Below are 18,014 nucleotides of genomic sequence, written 5' to 3' on the forward strand. Positions count from 1 at the left end.
TTTGTTTTTTCTTCTCAATTACACAATTAAAACATTATTAAATAAAATGTATGAAATTTGGTATTGTCGAACCCTCTAAGAGCGCTTGTAGACGCCTGTTTTTTTCACCGGATAACGGACCGTGTTTTTTGCCGGATTGGCGGTGGCCCTTAAGCAACGGTTACAAATTTGTAAATAGATAGATAAAAAACTTATTAACTCCATATTATAAACTAGAAAGTTAATAGACTAATGTTCTAAGAAATGAAAAATTAATAATTTGAAACGAGTTTTATTAACACTTACCGCCTAGAAAAAAACTCATAGCAAATATGTTTTTCATCGCCATTTCATGTGTTTGTAGGAACATAGGAAGCTTCCTGTACGCCTTTGGCAAATGTATTACCAAGTAGGTTCCAATAAAAGCAGCTCTCACTTTCTTTTTTAAACTATTTATATACTTCTAGTGCTGGTTAGCGCAGGCTTGACGTGGGTTGCTATGGCACTCTGCCGGTAATGCCAATTCTTGGTGGGCTGATTGGCTCAAAACAGGGCGATGGGTGATGGGTGATGACTATAAAGGTGGCTAGAGCATACCGCACCGTCTCTTGCGAGGTGGCGTGTGTTATTGCAGTAACTGCCCCCTGGCACCTTGAAGCGGTTGCCCTAGCCAGGCTCTATTGGCATAGGGCAGATAGTAGAAGTACGGGATTTGGCCCCCTTCCTGAACACATAAACAGGCCAATTTGGTCAATCCCAAGTGATCGTCCTTCAGAAATATTATTATCGTATTCCGTACCTTCGCATCGGATTGGGGACCTCGGAAGTTGGGCTCGAAGTAGTGCCGCAAACGCTCTTGACGGGGACACGAATTAAGGGAAACTGTTACCGTGCCTCCCGTCAATAGCGAGCGAATGGGGCTTTTGGGTTGGGTTTTAGTGGGTAGGTGTCTATTGCAACTCACACTTCCCGCGTCACTTTTAAATGATGCCCCGGCGCGGGGTTCTGTGAATTGATTTCCCAACAATAAAAATAAAAAAAAGGCTTGACGTGGGTTAAATGAAAATAAAAACTCGTTCCACGTTATGAGACACAAAAGTTGGATTCTACCTACATGAGTACCAAGAAAATTTATAAATAGAACAGGTGGAGTCATTTTGTGACATTGAACTGTAAAGTAATAAATAAAAAGAAAAAAGGTAAGATAAAATAGTCAGTATAAAATCTGTGGATCATGATAGAAAATTATTTACCTCAAGCGTTATGAACAAACCGCAAATGGTTAGGTTTATTCATGGAAATGCTAACGTTTCGCAATAACATAATTACAGTTTCCACCAAATACCTATTCGAAACTTTATAAGTAAAGATTTCAAAATGATTGCATCTTTTAGAAGTTTGCTTCCATCAAATGGATACAAGAATACCCTTTATATTTTTATTGATATCATTAAGTACAAGTGTTCTTATTAGTAATGAACGTGGTAGCAATGCTTATAACAGAAACATATTTCGGAAGAAAAGACAAACTGGCTATATGTATGAAAAGCCAAGTATTTCCTTCGATTTGCCTTCAAGAACTACTTCGATTCCAGCGACAACCCAAACACAAATTGTAAACCAAATGCAAATGTACTACGCGTATCCCGTTCCTTCTGTGGCAAACAAAGATGTTGGACCGTCAAGTAGTACTGGAATTTTAGATACGGAGCCCATAACGAGTACAGGAACATCTGGATACAACTACCAAAATCAGCCGCGAACCGAACCTGTCAAAACTGATGGCAATATTGATTATTCCAACTCAGGGTCTCAAATAGTATCAGGGTCAGGATATAATTATGAAAAACCAACGATTGGTATGAATGATTTCAATGGAAATCAAAAAGGTGTTAGTTATACGAGTTCAGGTAGCGGAGGATACGGTAATCAAAATATTGCTCAGACTGGTAATAGTTACCAAAATCAAAATAATATAATGCAAAGAGGATATACTGCTAAAAATGTAATTTCTACAACTAAAGTAGGTTACGATTACAAAATTCCAGGAATTGATACAAGACAAACGGGTAACACAGAAAATATTGGATATTCTTCTAATGGAGCTACTAGTAATTCCAGAGGTATTATTCAAGGAAGTGAAAACACTGCTAAGGTTGGTGCTGTCGAAACAGGCGCCTTTGATACATCAGGTGGATATAATTACAATGTTCAGAATGCTGGAATTATGCAAGCCGTAGGTAATACAGTTAATGGTCCTGAGACAATAGCGACCAGTACTGCGGGTGGCTATTATTATGAAAAACAAAATATTGGTAGTAACCAAATGGATGAAAATACTGTTACTGTAGGAATTTCTGATATAGGACCTAATGTACCAGAATCATCGGATGGATATAATAACAATATTCAAAGTACTGGAATTAGTCAAGCCAACGGTAATAATGTAAACATTGGCTCAGGTTCTGGAAATAGTGGTACACGTGGATACAGTAACTATCAAAGTCAACCTATTAACATCAATCAATCGGATCTCAATACCGATGTTGGAGATTCTGGATACAGTTATGAAAGACAAAATTTTGCAGTGTCCCAGCCGGTAATCAAGCAAGAAGAAAGTAGCGTGTCAACTAGCGCTCCAACGTACCTTCCGCCAATTCAATCAGTTGATAGACCAACAGAATCTTATTTACTTCCTCAGTTAAAACAGATCAGCGCGATTCAAACTGTTACCAGCAAAGCACCCACAGTGAACACCAATTCACCATTTCTTCCAAAACCTCCCTTGAGTTCTAACTACCTAACTCCTCCTATGGTAAATCCAACTTTGGGAGTAACAGGATTAAAACCGACTGTTCAAACGCCTGTCAAATATATACCTCCAAAATTACCATCTGTTAAGCCGTCTATACCAAACCGAACATATATCACACCAAATATTGAAGTAAATCAGGATTCTAATAAATCTACAAATTTGCTAAACGATGGACAACCGACCCAACACTTAGGATCCTTAAATGGGCATCAATATTTACCGCCAAGTAATTTATACTCTCCAACAGTGTCTCCTCCAGCATCTACATATTTACCACCTGTTTAATTTCTTAATTTTAGGGAGGTCATCTAAATATACATACAATTAAACTATAATGATCACTCGAATATCATATGATGAAATATATTTGTATTAGCGGCAAAATTGTATACATTCTTATTTATTTAAAAAAATTCTTTTGAGATTACTGGTTTAGTTGCTGCCTACATTCAAATTTGTTGTACCTATAACAGAGTATGATCAATGAATTTATTTAAAAATAGAAAACCATATAACATCTATTAATACAGCTTAAATATGGTAGTTTCATCTATGCTTAATATTTAATTCTTGTCACTGCCATTTTTTATGCTGTGACACACTGTGACAATTAACTGTATGCATAAAATATAATTGTAAATGCATTATTACTTTCAAAGTCAAAGATGAGAGTTATTTTTAATCTCAAAATTTTATATTTCGTTAAGAATTTACAATAAATGTGTGTTTCATGTTTAAACAATGAAGCAGTTTATTTTTCCATTCAATAATCTTACAATGTGAAGGTAATATAGATACAGGAAAAAAATTATCTAGTTGGAAAATAATATGATTTTATCCAGGAATAAGCTAAAATTTTCTCGAATAGGAAGCAAGGTCTGTATGTTTTTTGAAATAAATTGACTATAAAATTTTAAATATACATTTTGCTTACTTAAGAGGAACTATACAGGATGGCTAACAATAACATAAATGATTATTACAGAGGCAAGGTGGGAGTTGGGATAAAGGATGGTGCATCTTGAAATGACTGACATGCAAATTTGTCACAACCTGACTATAAATGATCTGCCGAACGAATTACTAATCTATATTTTTTCTATGATTGATTTTGAATCATTATTAGCTGTAGCAAAGGTGTGTATGCGTTGGCAACAACTATGCTTAACACCATGTATTTGGGATAATACCAGGCTAATTGTATGTATGAAAAATTATGTCAGAATTAGTGATAACATTGTACCATTTGTAGCAAAGTATTTAAAAAATGTAAAACTTCAGTATTTCAAATTGTATTCACAAGTCAGAGCTTCCCTCATCAGCTACTGTCCTAATTTAACTCATTTAGAAATAAGTATATCTCAAGTCGATAGCTGTATTTTTGATGATCTTGGTCATTGGCCTAACTTAAAATTTTTGAGTTTCCGTAATTCTTTAATAGTACAAAACCCTGACGGCTCTAATGGAAACTTAGTTTATCATTTGCCATTTGAAAAACTAAAGTATTTAGAGACTTTAATATTATCGAATTTTGCATTGACACACAGTAGTTTGTATAGTATGCTTCAGTGTGTCAATTTAGTCAGTATTAACATGGAAAAAATGAAAAATATTCCTGCAGACTTTTTAGAGTCGCTTCTGAGAACCAAACAGTCTAGTTTACATGCCCTGCACATTTATGGTGATACTCTCAATGATGATATAGTGTGTTCTATATCTAACTGCAAGGTTTTACAAGTTCTTCATATAATGACATGCAAAACATTATTTGATTCAAGTTTACGTCATCTGAACAGGTTAAAAAATTTGAGGTCATTAAAATTACGTCATGGGTACTTTTCTACTAATGCATTATTGTCATATTTTACAAACAATAAGTTTCAATATTTAACATATTTAAGTCTGTCGCGATGTATGCATGTGACAATGAATGTTGCTAAAGCTATCAAAACAAGTGCCCCAAATCTAAAGGAATTGTCGTTTTATCTTTGTCCTTTTATTATTGCTCCAGACTTCAAAAGAAATGAATTACAAAAAATGTTTACCATTGAGTTGTTGCTTGATTAAAATAATTAGTGACCTCATTTTAAATAGGTTGTCAATAAGTGAACAAAGCAGCTTAGCTATCCGTCCACCTCATATACCTAATTCGTCTGCTTTAATTGTGTTTAAAATGCCTATTATAAATAGGGTTAATAGAACTTGACATGACATCAATTGAGAGTACACATGGTAGTATTTGAGCAAGAGTATTTTATACAAGTGATAATTTAAGTGTTTGGAATTTACTAACATTTTGATGTTTGAATATTATAAATACATGTATTGAATGTATTAGTAAATTTGTTGTTTAAATGATTGTAACATTAAAATTAGTCAATTATCAAGTGCCTTACAAATATCAAAAAATATTTGTTACATTTGTTTAAAATTATATTATTGGAAGAAAATTAAAATGTATTATGTAGTGCCTACTTATATATATATATATTAAATGTTTGTGCTGTTTATTTAAATGGTATTTAATCTTTATTAAATATTTTAAGAATAAGTTAACTGTTTTAATAGTGCTTAACTTCACTTGCTGTTACTGCCTTTACAGCTTAGACTTAACACACCATACATCTCACTTCAGAAATGTTTGCTCCATACTGGATTGACAGTTACATACAAATATCTCAATCAATCCAAATCACAAAAAAGCTTCTTAAATTAATAAAAATAAGCATCTTTACAATGGTCACATGATAAAGCCAGAATATGATTTTATGTAGGACAAAAATGTTTTAAAATAGCAACTTAATTACAATTACTTTTTATTTCATATAAAATATAAATAATTAACAGGTATATATTATAATTGTTATTATATGAATGGTTCAATGTTAATTTCAAGAGCAGAGCAAGGGTTTGTAAGTTCAAATGCTGTCAATACATTAGGATGTATGACACCAATTTTTCCAATCACTGTATCCCGCAGGAGAACTTCAGCGCATCTGCCAGGGAAATATGCTGGATCTGTAAAGGCAAGCCATGTCAGAAAAGTGAATTATCAATTGTTTATATTGGTAGCGCAATGTTCACATAGGAACATCAATTTAAAAAATTTAATTCTTCTAAACTTAAAACTGCCAGTTTTCAAATTCTGAGCATATAATGGATGCAAACTAGCAATTAACTCTCCAGCACTCTTTTAAATCAGCTGTTGTACAAAATATTTCTTGCTGCAATTACATCATGCCCTTCATGACATCTTTAAGCAATAAATAATATAAGAAAAACCAAAGTTTAATCTGACACTAGGCTTGATGAAATATATTGTGTACACACATTATGTGTACCCAAGCATATGCAAGGAATATTATAGATAGATAGACATATTTAAACACCCAAGACCTAAGCACAACACCAAATGCTCAGCACATCGATGTTCGTCTCAGCCGGGGATCGAACCCGGGACCCATGGATTCGCAGTCAGGGGTACTAACTAGTAGACCAATGAGTCGTCAAGTTAGAGTTAGTGTGTTAGATGATTTCATAGCCTAGTTTGTTGCAATTCAATTATAAGTGTATAGGTTTTTGTATGTATTTATCGTCATAAGCTGTATAATTTTTTTTGGCTTTTGTAGTGCTAGTTTATACTCAACTAATAATTAAAACTATTACAGTTACATGGCTTGTCTATGCCCAAGAATTTGTCGGTCCAAATCAGTAAAAAATAATTGACAAATACATTGAATAATATGTTTTATTAAGAACAACCAACCTTCAGCCTGCCTCAGCCAATATCCATCCTTGGAGCAAGGTGTCGTGAGCAGTGCCATAACTCGGTCCAGCAAACCATGCACAAACTGAAAGCCAGCTGCACGTCCGCAGTATAACGCGCATAGTCGACGCTCGTTCGTAGCGCCCGTCTCTATAAATTAACATTGTGTAATTTAGGTACATAAAATACAATTTAAATAAATAATAGTTTAAAAAAACTAGAACACACGCTTTTAAAGCACATCAAACTAAAAAGTGAAAAATAATTCCTAATTTAGGCTGAAAATGGTGCCATATTTTTCGTCTATCGAGCAACCCACGCTTTTTCACAATAATACCAGTATTTTTTGTTCTTTACCATTTTCAGCCTAAATTAGGAATTAATGTTCACTTTTTAGTTTGACGTGCTTTAAAAGCGTGTGTTCTAGTTTTTTTAAACTATTATTTATTTTTTAGTTAATTTTTTTTTTTCGGATTATTGCAATGTCATCGATCTTTGACAGGTGCGCAAAGTTTGAATTAAATCTGTCCGTTAAAAGTGGGTCAAAATCGAGTCCGAAGGAGTCGGTTACATACATACATACAGGTGAAGCTAATATAAAGCGTGTAAAAAACAGTGGTAAAACGCTAAAACGTTTTAGAGCCTCAGAGACATCTGTATGTTGTAGTTTTTTCTAATAGGTGATCAGCCAGCGTACTGTGCTTAACACGCCGTCCACATATTGGATCTAAGGCATGCTGGTTACCTCACCATAAGAGCAAGTGTAAAATGCACATAGAAATAAAGGTCCATTGGTGCATTGTGATTTGAACGCTCGTCCTCAAAATTGAGGCACACTTTCAAGCCACTAGACCGTTACTACTTTAACACAATCTGTTAGCTTATTAAGAGCTACAACGCTTTTAGTTTCAAGCATTTGTTTTTCAGTCCATTTTGCGGATATAAAATAAATTACATGTGAAAACTGTCTTGCATTGCATACTTTGATAGATATTTTAATTATTGACTTTATTTAACTAATTATTATAGTTATGATACTCTCAGTGTATTTTGTGATGTTGCAAGAAAAATATGTGGGTAGTCCCTAAAAAAGCAATGATTCAGCGATTTTCATATTGTATAACTTATCGTCGGTCTGCACTGAGGGATTACGGGACTCATAAAAACAATGAAAATCTTACCTGCTCCATCATCCTTCAACACGACATCGCTGATTTCAAAAATTTTCAAGGGTAAAGGCATTTTCTTATTGGCTGCGAGGGTCTTCAATAGTCCGGGTAACAGAAGGGTCCTCACAACTTGGAACTCCAGGGTCTTCGGATTCGAGATGTGGACAGCTGCTACATCTTCTATATTGCGACCCAGTTTTGTTGCTACGTCTTCTCGGGAACACTGGAATTAATGGTAGAAAACATAAAGTATCCCTTTAAACAAATATTAGTGGATTTAAAAAAATTTGTTTAAAGGCGTTCTATAACGGTAACGTTTACTTTTTCATATATCATATTCGCTTAATAAAGAAACAGTATTATTTATATCATCCATTACATTATTTAAATGCTACTTTCGACCATGATGGAACTTACACAAATAAACACAGACAATATTCTACTTCTAAAAAACATATTTTTATAGACGAGGAGGTAATGTTTGAAGAATGAATTTTAGTTGCCTAATCCGAACAACTTCGAACACTTTCTATATAATTAGTACGGAGGAAGATGCGGCAAAGTAAACTTGAAAGTCGTTGATCGCGCCATTTTGGCATCTATTGACTATTACAATCAAATTTAAATATTAATCGATCAATTAAAATATATTACCAAAGTGAATGTTAGCGCTTCCGTATATCCTGCGTGTGCGCATTCCTGTCGCAATTGTTCAGTTAGTTTGTTGGCCTGGGTTTGTGCCCCGCATGTCACCACACTCGATGGACGACGTGGTATGTTATTGTATCTGTAATTATGGATATAGTGGTCTAATACGGTGAAAAGGTACACAAGAGAAAATTGGTAAAAATAATAAAACAAAATGCCATTACTCGCGAGTCGCGCGTCAACTGTTTCATTCTATTGGGATTATTTAACTTAATTTATTCGGCGCATTTACGTCCTGTCCTTTATTTAATTTTACACAAACGTTATAATATATTATATATAAACCGTTATTTCTGTAGTAAATAGAAAAGCTATGCGTCCATTAAGCGATCTCTAATTTATTAGTATGTACACGAAATTAAACGTTTATTTAGAAAAATAGCTTTGCTGTACTAAGCTTTCTGGCAGCGTGACTGACCATATAAGGCGGTATAACTTAACATTAGATGAGCCTGCGGCCCGTTTTCCCTGTTCTATAATATAAAAATGTTTTTCTCACCCAAAAGCAATGGCGATGTCTTCGTATAGGTCACAAGCATGAATGACGTCACGCCTCGTTGGTGGTACTTCTACGGATAGTACAGAATCCTGGTGTTCCGTGGGAAGGCACATCCGGGTAAGAAGCTCTGCTAATTTGTCACCATTTTCCCTATAATCGAAAAACAGTGTATGACGTACGTACGTTCTTATAACCGTGCATTTCATGTTTTTGTCATAGTAATAATATTTTTGTTAAATACATAACGTTTATACGCCACGATGCGCAAGCTGTATCTCTGGTAAGGCGCGTGAGAGCCCTAACAGCATGCTGGCAGGAAGGCTGGATGGAACTCTTACATGGGTCATTAAATGGACTGCATGTGCCCCTTTTAATTTTATGATTTAATATACTTTATAGCTATTAATTCCGGGGCGGGTAGTCATAACAGACACATCGTGTCCTCATAACATAATTAATTAAATATAGTTAAAAGTAGAAATATATCATAAATAGCAATAATAAGGCAATATTAGTGAATTGTCCATCTCTGGAAGTGATAGGTGCTTTGTGGAGTACGGAATATATACAAATAGTTCGACTTTTCAAAACTGATTTTGTGTTGGTGACTATAAATTGTGAACTAAAAAAAAAAAAACTTTGTGTAAGTGAACTGAGATCCCAGATTTACAGTTTTTTCTGTCTAATACGTGTTTATTTTGGATCAACGACCGTTATTGTGAGTTGCTTAAATATAAAGTATAAGTACTGAAACGTACATTACTGTGAAGAGCATTTATTGCAGTGCAATTTTTACTGAGACACTTTTAAAGAGAGCATTTATTGTTGTGCAATTACGGAAACATATTTAATAATAATATAAAGTAACTAATCTAACTAATTGTCAATAGAGGGCAGTGTCCGCAAGATTAATGTAATAAATATTACATAGAAAAAAAAAAAAAAAAAAAATTTCAACCGGTGATACCAACTACCAACCAGTGCTGCTAACTTAGTGTTGCCAACTAAAAATCGATTTTACACACACGTACTAACGCTAACTCACAGCCATGGAGAAACAGCTGGCACGTCTACTAGAAAAAATAATGGAAATTGACGAGAAGCTGAATAAAAACAAAAAGGATACTAGGGACGAATTTCGTGAGCAAACAACTGCCCTTACCAAAAGCCTTACCCAAAGTATGGCGTCGACAATAGAAGAAAAACTGAAACCGTTGGTAGAAGAGAATAAAATACTTAAAAACGACGTGGCAATTATGAAGAATAAGGTGCAAAATCTGGAGAGAGAAGTCAGAAAAAATAATTTAATACTCCACGGAGTAGAGGAAAACGAAAGCAATAATGCAGAACTCCTACAACTGGTCCTGAAGGTCCTTAACGAGGTGGGTAAAGATTGCGAGTTGGACAACTTTGATAAATGGGAAATAAGTGAAGCTCGTAGACTTGGCTCTAAAGTCGACCAGAAACGCAGGCCTATTCTCATAAAGTTTACTCTAGCATGGAGAAAAATAGAAATCTTAAAAAACAACAAAAGATTCCCTGCAAACATATACGTGTCTGAAGACTACCCCAAAGAAGTACTGCAGAAGAGAAAAGAATTAAAGTCCCTACAACAAGAAGAAAGAAAGAAAGGAAATCTGGCTCTCATCCGATATGATCGGCTCATAATAAAGGAAACAAACTCAACCAAGGCAACTGAGAAAAGGAAGCGCTCACCATCTAAAACACCAACGCAATCTGACTGCTATGAAGGTACAAGGCAGACGGAGCCAAAGAAAATGATTGTAACCAATGCATTTGAAAAAATGATACGCCACAGAACAAATTCTATTTCAGAAACATCTAACCAATAACAATTAGTACACAGCGGTCCCCGGAATCAAAACAAAAATAAAACCAAAGAACAAATACAAACAACCAACAAAATATACCTTTCCCCAAGCCGGACAGCGGTCTCCGTGGGGAAGCGCGACCGCAGCCCTCCAGCTGACCCTCGAGAGGGATCTCTGAAAATCACATTGGAGCAAACGAACCGGCCAAAACACAACCTACCAAATCCAAACCCACCAAAGCCCAACCTACTAAAGTCTAAGCAACGAAGTCAAATAAACACCAATATTTATATCGGCACGCTCAACGTACTAACACTAAGAACATGCGATCGACTTATGGAACTGGAAGAGGCGCTCAAGAACATTAAATGGAACATTCTAGGCCTTAGCGAAGTCAGAAGACTAGGAACAGAAATCACTGAACATGACGACTACATTCTATATTCTATTGGAGAGACAAAAGGACACTACGGAGTAGGCTTCATGGTCAGAAAGGAACTCAAGAACAGCATACTAGAATTCACAGGCATCTCAGAAAGAATAGCAATCCTAAAAATAAAGATAACAGGCTACAGAGAACACTGGACCTTGATACAAGTGTATGCACCAACAGAACAAGCAGAAGAAGCCACAAAAGACTCATTCTATCATCAACTATCCAAAACAATAGATGTAACAGAAAAAAACTTAATAATTATGGGAGACTTCAATGGGAAAATTGGCAAGCAAAGATCAGGAGAAGAAAATATCATCGGCGAATACACCATAGGAAAGAGAAATAATAACGGAGAACGACTAGTAAATCTGAGTCACGAAAACAACCTGGCTATCCTCAACACATTCTTTAAGAAAAAACCTAGCAAAAAATGGACCTGGAAGTCACCAGACGGTAGCTACCATAACGAAATCGATTTCATAACAAGCAATCAACCCAAAGCTTTCAAAGACGTAAAGGTAATCAACCAGTTCAACTTCTACACCAACCACCGAATGGTCAGAGCAACCTTACACTCCAAAAACCAGGTTAAATCTAGGCAACGCTACAAACGAGTGCTACCTTCTGAGGAATACACCCTTACTACCAAATTAGACGCAAACCATCTGCTAGAATCGCCGAACGCAATGCAGGAAAGATACAATAAAGAAATAAACAGAATGTATCAAGCTAAAAAACCAAAACAACAGACGAAGGAAATATTAAGCACACAGACCAAACAACTAATTTCGGAAAGAAAAGAATTATTCAAGAACAAAAAGGATAAAGACATATTAAAAGAAATAACAAGGATCAGCAAAGAAATTAACAAGAGTATAAAAAAGGATAAAGCAAAAAAAACAATGGACTGCATAATAAATCATATTACTAAAACAGGAGGAATAAGGAAAGCCCTAAAAGAACTACAACCACCTAAACAATGGATACCAAGACTCAAAAAACAGGACAAAAACTTAGTTACAAATAGAAAAACAATACTAGATACTGCAACATCCTTCTTTAAAGAACTGTACTCATGTAACAACAATTCCGAAACATATGCCAACCCTGACCCAGAACACGAAGAACCTATCCCACCTGTTTTAGAAAGGGAAGTCGAATATGCAATCCTGACACAGAAAAATGAAAAATCCCCTGGCCCCGACAACATAACAAATGAGACAATCAAAATTGCACTTCCGGACACACTAACAACATTAACAAACCTATTCAATGAAATATTAGATACTGAATACATACCTACACAATGGACACAAAGCACAATAATCCTAATCCACAAGAAAGGAGACAAAGAAGACCTTAGCACCTATCGTCCTATCAGTCTTATGTCCAACGTGTATAAAGTCTTTGCAAAAATCATTCTCAACCGAATCACCAAACAACTTGACGAACAACAACCTATCGAGCAAGCCGGATTTCGGTCTGGATTCTCCACAATAGACCACATGCACACCTTGAAGCAAATTGTCGAAAAGTGCCAGGAATATGGATATCCCCTGTATCTGGCTTTTGTCGACTACAGCAAAGCTTTCGACTCTTTGGAGCACCCATGCATTTGGAGAGCGCTAAAAAACCAAGGCATTGAAGGGAAATACATTAGACTCATCGGAAATGTCTACAGCCAGTGCTCGGCCAGGGTGAAGCTGGAGATGCTGGGAGAATCATTCCCACTCAAAAAAGGAGTCAGACAGGGAGACCCTCTTTCGCCTAAGCTCTTTACTAGTGTGTTGGAAGAAGTCTTCAGAAACCTACACTGGGAAGATTGCGGTATAAACATAGATGGAGAAAGGATCAACCATTTGAGATTTGCAGATGACATTGTGCTCATAACTGACAACCCGGGAACACTACAAACTATGATCGAAGAACTGGCAACCAAAAGCAAAGAAGTGGGTTTAACAATGAACAAATCAAAAACAAAAGCCATGACAAACAGAACACCAGATACTATTATCCTAGAGAACGAAAACCTAGAATATGTGACAACCTACATATACTTGGGACAACTCATCTCCATGACAGAACAAGCCCATCAGGAAATAGAGAGAAGAACCTCAAATGCCTGGAAAAGATTCTGGTCATTAAAACACATCCTAAAGAATAAAGATTACCCACTTAGGATCAAAAGGAGCATCTTCAACACCTGTATCTTACCTATCCTAACGTACGGCTGCGAAACTTGGACCACTAAGCAAGTCACAAGTCAAAAGCTTGTGACTTGCCAGAGAAGTATGGAAAGGAGCATACTAGGGTACACACGGAATGATAGGAAAAGAGCTGTAGATCTCCGAAGGATCACCAACTGGGAAGATGCAATGACCAGAGCCAAAAGGCTTAAATGGAGATGGACAGGACACCTGCTCAGAGGCCAGAGAGCAAAATGGTCGAAAAAAGTCACCCAATGGACACCTCGCTACAACACCAAGCGAAAGAGAGGAAGACCATGTGCCCGGTGGGCTGACGACTTTAAAAAAGCCACTGGTCCTCTGTGGCAAAGACTTGCCAGGGATAGGAAGGAATGGAAACAGTTGGAGGAGGCCTTTGTGCCACAAAGGCAAGCTATACAAGAGGACAGCTGTGCTTGTTAAACTTTTTTTTTCTTTTTTTATATACATTTATATTTTGTTCTCTTGTATTAGTTAAAAATAAAGGCTTTGAATTGAATTGAATTGAATTGAATTGAATAGCTATTAATATAATATTTAAGACAATATTGTAACTAACACATTGACACTGAACATATGGACTACAAATTATTATTATTGTAAAAGTAACTGAACGGTAATTTTGTCTATATATCTATCTGCTTGAAAGTCAGAAAAAATGAGCTATTTATTTGTATTGTCTTCTGTATCAACTTTGAACCAACTTCGAAACCCAAAGGCTCACAATTTAACATGTCATTTTCGTGTATCATATATCAAAATATAGTACAAATATATGAGAAAATTAGTTCCATATAAATCCTAATTGGGTAATATGTCTGAGAATCTTTGATAGTAAATTACCAAAAAAAATTGTAAGTATGAAAAAATCAATCTAAAAATCTGAACTCACTGTATTCCTATATAGCTGTTAGCTTTATCAACGTTTATGGTTTCACGGCGATGCTTTAACTCCGGATATAGTTGATACGTTCCGTCCGGCGCGAACACCTTACATTGCTGCGCGGTGTACGTCTTACCGCAGTATACAGAGAACATACACACCAGCGTATCTAGAACTACTGTTGCCTGTCAGTAATGTTTGAAAGAGTTTAAATAAATTATTTATAGAAAAAATAGAAAATGCGATTTGCAATCATGGTTGCTTGGTTGGGTAATGTAATAAATTGTTAATTAGTGAAAATCAAAGATAAAGAGAGAATTACTTATTTCACAAAAGAATAAATAAATAATGAATATAGCTTTAAAAATTAACAATATCGGCGTATGACATATGATACTCTCTAAAAATGACAAATGGAAGCATCTTTTCACCAACCAGGGGCAGGCAAGCAATCCAATGGGACATACATTATCACATACCAGGCGACTTTTTGAGGTTTACGACTTAGTGCAATATAATGTTTGAGTTAATTAGTCAAGAAGGTAAGTTCAGACAAGTATGAGTCACTTTTCTCTTAATGCAAATAGACAACTTTCATGCTTAACTTTTACTCATACCTTAGTTAAATCAGTAGCTGTACACTCAATGAACACATTTTTGGTATTCAAAGTAATTTTTGAATGGTCTCCATTTATAATGGGCGGCATAGAGAGTATTACACCATTCTTATCCTTAATGACAGGGTAAACAGGACTATCCCTTATTATTCCTAAGTATTGTTTTAATTGAGGGTGACTCTGAAATATTTTAAAATTTTTAATTCAAAGCCAGTCAGTGGTTACACTGCCGGAAGATTGTCTTAGAAATGCTCAACATCCTTCCTCCTCAATTATATTTGTAGATAAATATGCTTACAGAATAGAGTTCCATAAGCTCAGTGGCTGTCATTTCTTTCTGCTGATTAAGAGCTTTAAATTTGATATCACTTGGTGGTAAAGCATCATATACAAATGGGCCTTTTATAGTATCCAAATCATGAGTGCCTATAGCTACCAAAGTACGCTTTCTGCATATATTTTGATGCAATTTATCCTGAAAGATCAAACAATAAATTGTAACTATTAAATGTTTACCATAAAATCTTTGTTATATTTATAATTTTGTCACATAAACCGCTAAACCGACGTAACATGGAGTTTACACTGTATTTGTATTATTAAAAACACTGGTGGGGGTTGGATTTAGAATTACGTCAGTAACATCACATTTGGGCAAAGGATTTCTAAATCATACGCACTGGTGGCCTGAAAGAGATTACTCAATCAATAAGGCCTAAACTGTTTCTATAAATGAATTCAGGAAATATTTTTAGGAATTTGACTTAGTAAATAGATTTTAAACTCACTTGTAAATCAATGAAACTGTCATAGCTCTCTTTTGTGAAAGAGACATTCTTTAATACAGCTGCTACTGCATAAGGTCTTATTTGGGCTGTTGCAGGGGTGAGGTGTAATGAATAACAGTCTTCATATTTATCTAGCCTATATTTTGGTGGAGTTTTTCTGTAATTTAAAAAAAAAATATTTTTTAAAAGAGGATATGGAAAACAATTATTTATATTAAACTATAGATAAACTCTTGCATGCATAAGAACTTACTTTCCCAAGAAAACCAGTAATCCATTGACCAGCCCCTCAAGACACAAAAGGTCATATCTGTTTGCAGGAATATCAATCCGATACAAGACATCCTCTGAAACACCAGAAGCATAACCTGCTTGGTCACCTTGTTCCTTGATTAACATTTGCTTCTCTGTTGTCTGAAAAATAATTTTGTTAAATGTTACTTAATTATAAAAAATTTTAGCACTTAGTATATTAAAAAGTAAAATACATAATATGTACTAAAACTACTTACAACTTCATCTAATTCTAAACCGAATTCAAAGCATAAGTCTTGAAACTCATCATCAGCTGAAATAAAGTAATGTTTATTTTAATATTACAAAATAAATAATATTTTATTTGAGCTCTCAATAGCACCAATCATTCCTTAAACATTTTAAATATACTCAGAGTACAAAAACACCAAAAGAACCACTAAGGGGTGTAACCTTGGTGCCTGAAGGGCAATTATACCACACTACAAATACCTTACAAACTATAAAGCTATGACAAAAATTAAATAAAAATACAATCTATACAAAACCGTAACGAAAGCATTACACAAACACAATAGAAAAACACATAAACAAAAAAAATAAAAATTATTTAGAAAAAAGGGGTCTTACAGTAGGTTTTGCCGAGTGCGGCAAAAAGAGAATCTCGATTTACCGATATCGTAGGCATTTTGTAAATTATTTAGTTTTAAATGTTAATGAATTTATAACAATAATATTGTTATAATTAGCAGCCAGCTTTTGGTTCTGGCTACGTTGATTTGAATTTTGGGCAGATTGGAGGTTAGTTTAGTGAATAGTGGCTAATGACCTATATATATATTAGTGAATAGTGTATTATATATTATAGTGTATATACTTCATAATTTGAGATGTCATCAGTCAAAAAACATGACATCAGCTATTTGACATAGCAATTATTCATGCAACCCAACGATACAGACTAATTTTTAAAGTTGTTACCTTTAACGAAAACAAGATCCTTTCAAGAAACAGTGCTAAAATAGGAAATAAAGGGACATGTTGGTCTTTTTTTTTTAAAGCCATTCTAGTGCGTACTGCGTAGAAAGATTCATTTATTTTAAAAAAATATTTATTCCTCGCGTATTCATTAGTTTTTGTATTTTTTTTAGCCTTATCTTATTTTGTAATACAAAAATATCTAATTATCTCATATGTTATTGAATATCTTTTTCAGTTAGTATATATCAGGAACCCTCCGGTAAAGGCCTCCTCCAAGGCTTGCCATCTTTCTTTATCCTGAGCTATTTGGATCCATTGAGGACCCGCGATTTTTTTGATGTCATCATCACATCGAGCGTAGGGGGTCTGCCTCTGTGTCGTTTGCCTGGTGGGCCTCTCCATGTAGTTACTATTTTCGTCCACCTGTGAAATGTGAGGCGCGCTACATGACCCGCCCACTTCCATTTAAGTATTTTTTGCGTCAGAGCATCAATTTTTTTATTATTTTTATGTGTCTTAGCTTATGTACCTTTTTAATATTTAGGCATGCTCCTTTGCATGCCTCGTTGACATGTATTTATATTGTTTTATTTGTAAATTAAACAAAAAACAATATAAATATATGGCAGATATGGAAGTAGACATGAGTCCATAACTCTCTTCTTAAGTATTATAGGCATATCACTTTTAAATATTTCTTTGCAACTCCAATATTTATTCCACGTACTTTGAACTCTTCTCTCTACTTCTTGATCATTTCTGTCGCTGCTGAATCCAATTTGTTTCCCAAGTAAATATACTTTCCAACAAATTCTAACTCGTCATTCCCAATTTTTATAGTAGATCTTATGTAGTTGGTCATGGCTTTTGTTTTTGTTATATTCATTTGCAAACCTACTTGAACGCTAGCTTTGTGTAAAGGTTTCTATCATATTTTTTAATTGGTTGCTTGTTTCTGATAGCAATACTAAGTCCGAAGTCGTCTGCAAATCTTAGATGGTTCAAATATTTTCCTAGGATGTACAAGCCTTGTTTTTTCCAGTCTAGTTTACTTATGATCT

At 34.9% G+C, this 18,014-nt stretch overlaps 3 protein-coding genes across 4 annotated transcripts; 2 read left to right on the forward strand and 1 right to left on the reverse strand.

The window, feature by feature from the left end:
• Window positions 1–987: 987 nt before the first annotated feature.
• Window positions 988–3,377, forward strand: LOC125049572 (uncharacterized protein DDB_G0283357-like). Its single transcript, XM_047648944.1, has one exon. The coding sequence runs from the start codon at window positions 1,391–1,393 to the stop codon at window positions 3,077–3,079; it is 1,689 nt and encodes a 562-aa protein (XP_047504900.1). The 5' UTR covers window positions 988–1,390; the 3' UTR covers window positions 3,080–3,377.
• Window positions 3,378–3,451: 74 nt separating this feature from the next.
• LOC125049573 (F-box/LRR-repeat protein fbxl-1-like) lies at window positions 3,452–5,302 on the forward strand. The gene is made up of 2 exons (XM_047648945.1): window positions 3,452–3,670; window positions 3,780–5,302. The coding sequence occupies exon 2, from the start codon at window positions 3,806–3,808 to the stop codon at window positions 4,859–4,861; it is 1,056 nt and encodes a 351-aa protein (XP_047504901.1). The 5' UTR covers window positions 3,452–3,670; window positions 3,780–3,805; the 3' UTR covers window positions 4,862–5,302.
• A 291-nt stretch (window positions 5,303–5,593) lies between these two features.
• LOC125049571 (phenylalanine--tRNA ligase beta subunit) lies at window positions 5,594–16,811 on the reverse strand. Of its 2 annotated transcripts, XM_047648942.1 has the most exons (12): window positions 16,603–16,811; window positions 16,230–16,285; window positions 15,971–16,131; window positions 15,718–15,874; window positions 15,228–15,404; window positions 14,930–15,109; window positions 14,322–14,497; window positions 8,937–9,086; window positions 8,384–8,516; window positions 7,742–7,952; window positions 6,561–6,710; window positions 5,594–5,812 (listed from the first exon to the last, which is right to left on the reverse strand). In XM_047648942.1, exons 1-12 carry the CDS (start codon window positions 16,658–16,660, stop codon window positions 5,661–5,663), a joined length of 1,761 nt encoding a protein of 586 aa, XP_047504898.1. In that variant the 5' UTR covers window positions 16,661–16,811; the 3' UTR covers window positions 5,594–5,660. The 2 variants fall into 2 exon arrangements, with proteins under 2 accessions (XP_047504898.1, XP_047504899.1); XM_047648943.1 differs by lacking the exons at window positions 16,230–16,285; window positions 16,603–16,811 and having other exon boundaries at window positions 15,967–16,102.
• Window positions 16,812–18,014: the final 1,203 nt, after the last annotated feature.

The sequence above is a fragment of the Pieris napi genome, chromosome 5, assembly GCF_905475465.1.
Source record: "Pieris napi chromosome 5, ilPieNapi1.2, whole genome shotgun sequence".
In the NCBI taxonomy this organism is placed as follows: domain Eukaryota; kingdom Metazoa; phylum Arthropoda; class Insecta; order Lepidoptera; family Pieridae; genus Pieris; species Pieris napi.

What these genes read in the sequence shown, in the direction of transcription:
- LOC125049572 (XM_047648944.1), top strand. Translation starts at nt 1,391, where the DNA reads ATGGATACAAGAATACCCTTTATATTTTTATTGATATCATTAAGTACA.
- LOC125049573 (XM_047648945.1), top strand. Translation starts at nt 3,806, where the DNA reads ATGGTGCATCTTGAAATGACTGACATGCAAATTTGTCACAACCTGACT.
- LOC125049571 (XM_047648942.1), bottom strand. Translation starts at nt 16,660, where the DNA reads ATGCCTACGATATCGGTAAATCGAGATTCTCTTTTTGCCGCACTCGGC. An exon ending in GTTTAGAATTAGATGAAGTT is followed by an intron (nt 16,132 to 16,229) that starts GTAAGTAGTTTT and finishes ATTATTTTTCAG; the next exon opens with ACAACAGAGAAGCAAATGTT. An exon ending in CAGCTACTGATTTAACTAAG is followed by an intron (nt 14,498 to 14,929) that starts GTATGAGTAAAA and finishes CATTACTGACAG; the next exon opens with GCAACAGTAGTTCTAGATAC.